The following is an 8726-nucleotide window of genomic DNA, read 5'->3' on the forward strand; positions in this document are numbered from 1 at the left end:
GTGACTCTTGATTTTGGCTCAGGTCATGATGTCAGGGCAGGTTGTACTCCGCACTGAGTGTGGAGTACCGAGCCTGCTTCGGATTCTCTCTCTCCCTCTTCCTCTGCCCCGCCCCCATAAATAAATAAATAAATAAGCAAGCTGGTAAGATTAAAGTACAGCCTAAATACATTTCAGCATGGAACTTAGGGTTCTTCTCTAGAAAGGAAGCCATGGAGTTAAAATAGAGCTAATCTAAGAGAAGCTCTACTCTTTTAAAACTAACATGTTGGTCACGAGAGAGCGAAGGAATGACAGTTTTTAGAAGAGAAAATACTGAAACATTTATCACTGTTTCAGCCATTGCCTAGGGAAAGTTTTCTCTCACTATAATGCCTATCAGAGTTATTTGGAAAGAAATATCATTGGACATTTATCTAATATCATGATTAAAACAGAAAAGAATATCAGAGTACCATATCTTAATGTAAATACCACATAAAAACATCCCGTTCTCTTTGCTGTGATTCTGGGATCTCTAATTTGCTCTCCTGAGTAGAGCTGGCCATGAGAAGATAATGCCCTGGATGTTATTAGATTTTCCATGTTAAACTGCCAACTTAGCTGTCTTGTTGATAAATTTTTCTTGCCAGAAAGAAAGGAGTGAATTGATCTCCTGAGACCGGATCACTCCTAAGACAAGCTGTACATTGAATTTCTGAATTTGTAAAGCTTGGATTGGTGATGACCACATCAAGATACAGATTTAAGAGGTCCAACCTTAGCAGTCTGTTGTCTCAGTCTTGCTCCCTTGCCTCTTTACAATATTTTGTCAAACTCAATGACTAGAGATTCATGAGATCTAAGATTTCAATCAAACCTGTTTGGACTACTCTGAGTCTTATCTGTACATGAGAAGGTTGGACAAGAAAATTTCCACTGCCCCTCCTTTCCAATCTTAGGACTACTCCATAGAAATAACAAGATTTTGGTAAGGTGCCCAGTCACAAAATAAATTTACAATGAAATAGCCTTTCTAGATACTTATAATAATCAGTTAGAAAAAATAATGGAAAAAGTACCACTTAAATAGCAACAAAATTTAAAATATCTATGAATAAAGCTAACAATAAATGTATGGGTCTAGGGGCGCCTGGGTGGCTCAGTCGTTAAGTGTTTGCCTTCGGCTCAGGTCATGATCCCAGGGTCCTGGAATCGAGCCCCACATCAGGCTCCCTGCCTGGCGGGAAGCCTGCTTCTCCCTCTCCCACTCCCCCTGCTTGTGTTCCCTCTCTCGCTGTGTCTCTCTCTGTCAAATAAATAAAATCTTTAAAAAAATAAATAAATAAATGTATGGGTCTATATGAAAAGATACAAAATTTTACTGAGGGCCACAGAAGAAGACCTGAATTAATAGAGAAATTGAGAGAAATTGAGTCTCCTGGATAAGGAGACTCAATATTGCAAAAAATACAAATTATCCCCCAGATTAATCTATAAATCTAAAGCAATCACAGTCATTATCCAATAATTATCCAATAATTAAAAATGTATCTGTAAAGAGACCATTCATTCACTACCTCTTCGAAATAGGATTTCCTAGAGGAGGTGGAAATTCATGAGTCCTTTGAATAAAGGGAAACATGTGCATACTTTTTGAGGTCAAAACCCATAACTTACATTGTTTAATACATCATCAAGCTTAGCATATATATGTGGTACTGCAGACCTGGCATTCTCAGATTCAATATTTGTATAACTTTCATGAGCAACCTTGAAAGCTCACAAGACCTTGAAAATCCCCAGAGTGATTTTACTGAAGCATAAATCTCAATTGGATGCTCTGTGTGGTGTGCAGTACTCATTAAGGTAGTGGGTGAACCTAGCCAACTGCTTAGGATTTTCATCTCAAAGATTTTTTTTTTTGTCTACTTGCTATCGTTTACGTAGTAATTTTAAGAGCCAGAGGTTACCTACATTTTCAGTTACATTTTATTTAAACTATTTTTATTCAATCATATTGTATTCTATGGGAGGAATTATACATATATATATATATATTTTAATAAATGACAAGATTCTGCTAGAATCTTGAAATCTCTCTCTCTTTTTTTTTTAAGATTTTATTTATTTATTTGATAAGAGACAGAGAGACAGCGAGAGAGGGAACACAAGCAGGGGGAGTGGGAGAGGGAGAAGCAGGCTTCCCAGTAAGCAGGGAGCCTGATGTGGGACTCAATCCCAGGACCCTGGGACCACGACCCGAGCCGAAGGCAGACGCTTAACAACTGAGCCACCCAGGCGCCCTGTGAGGAATTACATATTAAAATGATATTTCACAAACTTGTGATACCTGACAATCTCCTTAATGGACACACATGCACACACACATGGTAGTTTGTTGGTCATATGGCTCTGAAGAAACAGCAAGAGTGTGACAAGTTCAAAGTGGGGAGAAAAGTAGCTAGGGATAAATGTTCAGATCGGAAGAGATGAAAGGAGATGCAGAACCTTGTTGAAGTTTAAATGAAATGAATAAAGTTATAAGAGAGGTTCTTAAATTCATTTAACAGATCAAGTATTATACTAAGAGCTAGGGAATATAGAAAAGATTCAGACAATATCCCTATCGCTGCTGTGAAGAAATTCACTGTCCAGTAGGGGAGACATATGAGTAAACAATTGCTCTATAGTGTAGTGGATAGTATGATAGAGGTAAGGACAGGATGTCATGGAAGTGCAAAAGAGGAATATCTAAACCAAATTGTGGGGGTCAGTTAAAGTTTCTTGGAGCAGATCCTGTGCTGAGTCTTAAAGCATTAATATAAGTTAGCTTAATGAATATGGGAGACAGAATTTTCCAGGTAGGGCTGAGGAACAAGATATGAAAGGTAATGGAATGGAGGACATTGCAGAATACCATTAAATACTTTAAAAGTTAACATAATGAAACTTATGTTTTAAAGATACATCAGTGTGCAGTGTATTCTGACTGATGGCCAGAAAATGAGTTGAGATACTATTATTTTAATCCAGAGGAAAAATAATAAGTAGGTGAATTAAGGCAATGGCAATGGGGAGGATGTGAAGGGGTTACATTTGACAATTATATGAGGTAAAATTCAACAAAGTGGAATTTATCTTGTTGAATTCACTGAAGTCCAGGATCTGGACTTCAATTTTTAGGCTCAGAAACTTGGTTTTGGCTCTTTACTGAGATAGAACCTACAATTCAAACTAACATTAAAAAGGGGTCAGAGGCTGATGTAAAACCAGAATGGTAAATGATTCTTTTCAATGAAATAGATTAACTGTCATAGTGATGATAATACTTGCTTTGGCATGAAGTTCATTTTCTCCTTGTAGAAAGATACACATAAGAAACGAGTCATAATCGGAAAGAAAGTTGCTTGATGAACTTGGAATTTGAGGTAGGGAAATTAAATTGCATGTTTCAAAGGTTTAATAGCATCAGGCCACAGATGGGAGATAGGAATGTTCAAGCTGGTTGGCTACATTCTCTCCCCTGGACAGTAAGGCACAAGCTGAGTACGCCTCTCGCTGTCCTATTTCTATGTTTCCACTGCTAACCAACAGTGCTTCAGTGAATGTTCTTTAGATAAATATCTTTAATCAAGTCTTAATTTGTCCAGTTTTCCTTTTTAAGATGATTTTTGATAACTTTGCCTTGATATATGTTAATGTTAAAATTTAATTCTCAGTCATAAGTATAACTTCCCTTATTTCCAAGTTCTTAGAGATGGTGGTGGAGTAACAACTGACCTCTCAGTCACTATTTACTTCCTACAAACTCCAGGTGAAAGATGAAAGACAATGAGATAGAGAAATGGGTAGGATCCAAACAAAATGTGGTTTACAAAGAGAAGGCTCTTAAAGGTGCCTGGCTGGCTCAATAGATACAGCATGCAACTCTTGATCTCAGGGTTGTGAGTTAAGCCCCATGTAGGCTGTAGAGATTACTTAAAACAAAACAAAACAAAATCCCAAAACAACAACAACAACAACAATTAAAGAAAAGGTTCTTAAGGGCAATTAACCATACCATAGGCTGAATACATAAAATTCATCATTTAATCAAATCCTGACATTTTACCACTAAGCCATCTGAAGAGATTGTCTTTGGTACAGTCATTTGGCCAGAATCCTTGTCAGAATATACTTTATTTATATTAATACATCTATCATTTATTTAATACCCACAATGTTCCAGTCCCAGAAACTATGGGGAAAGTGGAAATTACCAACACACAATCCCTATCCTTAAAGAGCTCACTATTTAGAAGGGAAGACAGACACATAAAAAAGTAATTACACAACAGCGGGATAATAGAAGTAGCTTCAATTGGAGCACAGAGAAAACAGTAATCACTTCTGTTTGGGGAAAGGCAGGATGGGGACAGTAAAGTTATGTCACAAAAGACATAATGCCTGTGTGCTAACTTGTTATCACCAAAGTTAAACTTGGCAACTGGCTTATTGGAAAGACCTAACTGAATGGATACCTCCAACATAGCAGAAGGATTTAAAACACAACTTCTAACACTGGTCATAAAACACCTCAAATTGTTCTAGCTTTTTCTAAAATAATGAAGAGATCCTAAAAATTAAATCTATTAAAGTTCACTTTTTAGTTTATTAAAAACAATAGAAACAACAATAGCAGTCTTATAGTCATTTTAAGGAAAGGGTACTGTAATATCAAAATCATAGTTATGGGATATCACGGCTGCAAAAATGATGGGAATCCCTGACACCTTATTTTCTTCATTTTCTAATTTAATCTTTAGTCTATTAAATGTTCACTTAGTACCTACTATGTGCATTTTGCAATATATATCATGTTGTACATCTTAAACTTACACAATATATGTCAATTATATCCCCTCAAAGCTGGGGACAAAAAAAAAAAAAAACAACCAAAAAACCTTACCACGTACATGCTACAGTGAGATACGAAAATGAAGACTGTGAATAGGGAAAGGAATTAGCTCTAATGGTACAAATAAATATAATGCAAATGGTAATTGCCTTAAGGGAACTTGGAGGAAGGGATAGTAAACAAAGTACCAAAATGGTTTGGAGGGAAGATAGTTATTCTAGTCAGAGAAATCAAGAAAAGTTTAATGGGGAAAATGATATTTGATCTGTGTTTTACAACAGCAGTGAAAGTCTTGGTGAAGAATAGATCCAAATATTTTTTCCTGATAATCAAATAACCTTTTTAAACAAAGATAGGTGTGTAAAGGAAAAACTTCAGCTTTCCTTCCTAGGTAGGGAAAACCCAGTCTTCCCTACTGTCTCTCCTTTGAGTCTCCTTTACTACTCACACAGAACACTTCACTTCTGACACTTTTGGTCACCAAATGTATGAGACAGCAGTGGGGGGCGGGGGCGGGGAGGGGTGTCCTTACAATAAGCAAGTCTCTGACAACACCAGCTGGGTATCCTATAATTTAAGTCAGTTCTGACACTATCTACCCAGAGATAGCATCAGATCTCAAGGTAAAGGTACAGCCTTATGAGAATCCCCCACTCCCCAATTTCAGATATTAATTGTAAGCTCAAGCTATTACCTGTGCTTCTGACCAACCAGCTGTAGATCAGAGGTTCCAATGACCCTCTTCTCAAGTTCAATTAATTTTCTAGAGCAGCTCACTCAGGGAAATATTTATCAGTTTATTAAAGGCTATGATAGAGGATACAGATGAATAGCCAGATGAAGAGATACATAGGGCGAGGTCTGAGAGGGTGCGAGTGCAGGAGCATCCGCTGCAGTGGAGTTGGGTTGCAAAACCAACTCCTCATGTGAATGTATTTGATAGCCTGAAAGCTCTCTGAACCCCGCACGGAATTTTATGGAGGCTTCCTCACATAGGCATGATCAATTATTAACTCCGTTTCCGGTCCCTCTCCACTCTCTGGAGGATGGGGGAGTGGTGTGGAGCTGAAATTCATGTAGGCCTTACAGAAAAGACGAGACTGAGCAAAAACTTGAAGTGGACAAGGGAGTTAGCCAAAGGCTTATCTGGAGGAAGAGTGTTGGCAATCAGAAGGAATAATGAGAACAAAGACTGTTTAAGGAAAAGCAGGAAAGCCAGGGTAGCTGCAGCAGCGAGGTGAGGAGCAGAGTGGTAGGAGAGATCAGGCAAGGTGGGGGCAGAATATTCACAATCTAAAAGGCCATTGCGAGGACCTCGACCTTTTTTTTAACTGAAGTATAATTAACATACAGTGTTGTATTAGTTTCAGGTGTACAATATAATGATTCAACAATTCTATACATTACTCAGTGTTCATTATATAAGTGTACTCTTGATTCCCTTAATCTGTTTCACCCATCACCCCACCCACCTCCCCTCTGGCAGCCACCAGTTTGTTCTCTGTATTTAAGAGTCCTGGGGGTTTTGTTGTTGTTGTTGTTGTTTGGTAAGGACCTTGGCTTTTACTCTGAGTGAAAATGGGAGCCACTGTATATCATTGAGGAACATGCCCTGTTTTGCCATTTATTCAGGCCATCTTTTTGTCCATCAGTAGTCTTAAAGTTTTCTTCATATAGGTTTTTGTGCATTTCTTTTTATGCTTAGTCTTAGATATTTTAAGGTTTTGTTTCTAATATGAATGGAAGGGAGGAGGGAAGAGGTAAGGAAAGAATCTCAAGCAGACACCTCGAGCTGCTTGAACCCACAACCCTGAGGATCGTGACCTGAGCCAAAACTAAGAGTCTGACGCTCAACTGACTAAGCCACCCAGGTGCCCCTGCTCTATTCTCTTAACATCTCCCTCCCCGTACACTGGTGGCTTAAAAAGTTCTTAAAGTACTATAGTCTCAGGGTGTCTTTCCATGTTTTTTGTTCCAAACCTGCTCCATTGCATCCATTAGGACGGCTACTATTAAAAAAAATAATAAGTATTGTCAAAGATGTGGAGAAATTAGAACTCTTGTGCACTATTGCTGGGAATGTAAAATGGTGTGGCTGTTATGAAAAACAGTATGGTGAGTCCTCAAAAAATTAAAAATAGAATTACCATACAATCTAGCAATTTCACCTCTAGGGACACACCCAAAAGAATCGAAAGCAGGGACTTGAAGAGGTATTTGTACACTCATGTTCATGGCAGCACTATTCATAATAGTCAAGGAACAGAAGCAACCCAAATGTCCAAAAACATATGAATGGACAAAATGTGGTATATATATCCTTTTTAAGATTGTAATATTCAATCTTAAAAAGGATATTATGACACATGCTACAACACAGATGAACACTGAGAACATTATGTTGAGTGAAATACGCCAGTCACAGAAAAAACATACTATGAGATTCCACTTACATGAGGCACCTGTAGTAGTCAAATTCATAGAGACAAAAAGAAAAATGGTAATTGCCAAGAACCAGGGGTTGGAGGAATGGGAGTTAATGCTTAACGGGTACAGAGTTTCAGTTTAATAAGACAAAAAGAGTTCTGAGATGAATGGTGGTAATGGTTGCCCAGCAGTGTGAATGGACTTAATGCCACTGAGCTGTACACTTAAAAATGGTTAAGATGGGGGTGCCTGGGTGGTTCAGTCGTTAGGCATCTGCCTTTGGCTCAGGTCATGATCCCAGGGTCCTGGGATCGAGGCCTGCATGGGGCTCCCTGCTCCGTGGGAAGCATGCTTCTCCCTCTCCCACTCCCCCTGCTTGTGTTCCCTCTCTCGCTATGTCTCTCTCTGTCAAAAAATAAATTAAAAATCTTAAAAAAAAACGGTTAAGATGGTAATATTATAGGGGTGCCTGGGTGGCTCAGTTGGTTGAGCATCTGCCTTTGGCTCAGGTCATGATCCTGGGCTCTCTGCTCAGCAGGGAGCCTGCTTCTCGCTCTCCCTCTGCCTGCCGCTTCCCCTACTTGTACGCTCTCTCTGTCAAATAAATAAAATCTTTTTTTTTTAAGATTTTATTTATTTATTTGAGATAGAGAGAGTGAGAGAGAGTGCACGAGAGGGGGTAGGGTCAGAGGGAGAAGCAGACTCCCCACTGAGCAGGGAGTCCGATGCGGGACTCGATCCCGGACTCCACGATCATGACCTGAGCCGAAGGCAGTTGCTTAACCAACTGAGCCACCCAGGCGCCCTAAATAAAATCTTAATTAAAAAAAAAAAGATGGTAATATTATTTGTGTTTTACCAATTCAATTTTTTTTAAAAATTAAAAACAAATTTTAAACCTGGTCCATCAATATTTTTGTGTTTCTTGTTGCCTCTTTTATTCTGTGAGGCCCAGTTTTGTCCTCTACCTAGTGCTTTGAACTCAACCTTCCTCACTGACCTTTGTCTCCAATGTTACCTTTGTCTGGGTCTGGAACTCCTTGAGTCCCTCAACATTCATCGTTGCCTGGATTATGGTTCGTTCCCCTTTTCTTGGAGCTCTTATCAGCCTTTTTTTTTTTTTAAATCCAATCTTGCTCCTAAGACCCCCCCGTTTGGGCCAATCTCACTTCTTCTTTTTTTTTTTTTTTTTTAATTAAAGATTTTATTTATTTATTTGAGAGAGAGAGAATGAGAGAGAGCACATGAGAGGGGGGAGGGTCAGAGGGAGAAGCAGACTCCCTGCCGAGCAGGGAGCCCGATGTGGGACTCGATCCAGGGACTCCAGGATCATGACCTGAGCTGAAGGCAGTTGCTTAACCAACTGAGCCACCCAGGCGCCCGGGCCAATCTCACTTCTAAAGAAAGATCTGAGAAATAA

The 8726-nt window shown here is 39.0% G+C and overlaps 1 protein-coding gene across 1 annotated transcript in view; it reads right to left on the reverse strand.

Moving 5' to 3' along the window:
- Positions 1-8366, reverse strand: part of LOC116627127 (phospholipid-transporting ATPase FetA-like) — a 104978-nt gene extending 96612 nt beyond the window's left edge. The window contains exon 1 of the mRNA XM_032396807.1: positions 8325-8366. Within this exon, the coding sequence (XP_032252698.1) occupies positions 8325-8366 (42 nt within the window). The remainder of the gene's footprint in view (positions 1-8324) is intronic.
- Positions 8367-8726: the final 360 nt, after the last annotated feature.

This window comes from Phoca vitulina, unplaced genomic scaffold, assembly GCF_004348235.1.
Source record: "Phoca vitulina isolate PV1807 unplaced genomic scaffold, GSC_HSeal_1.0 scaffold94, whole genome shotgun sequence".
Classification (NCBI taxonomy): Eukaryota; Metazoa; Chordata; class Mammalia; order Carnivora; family Phocidae; genus Phoca; species Phoca vitulina.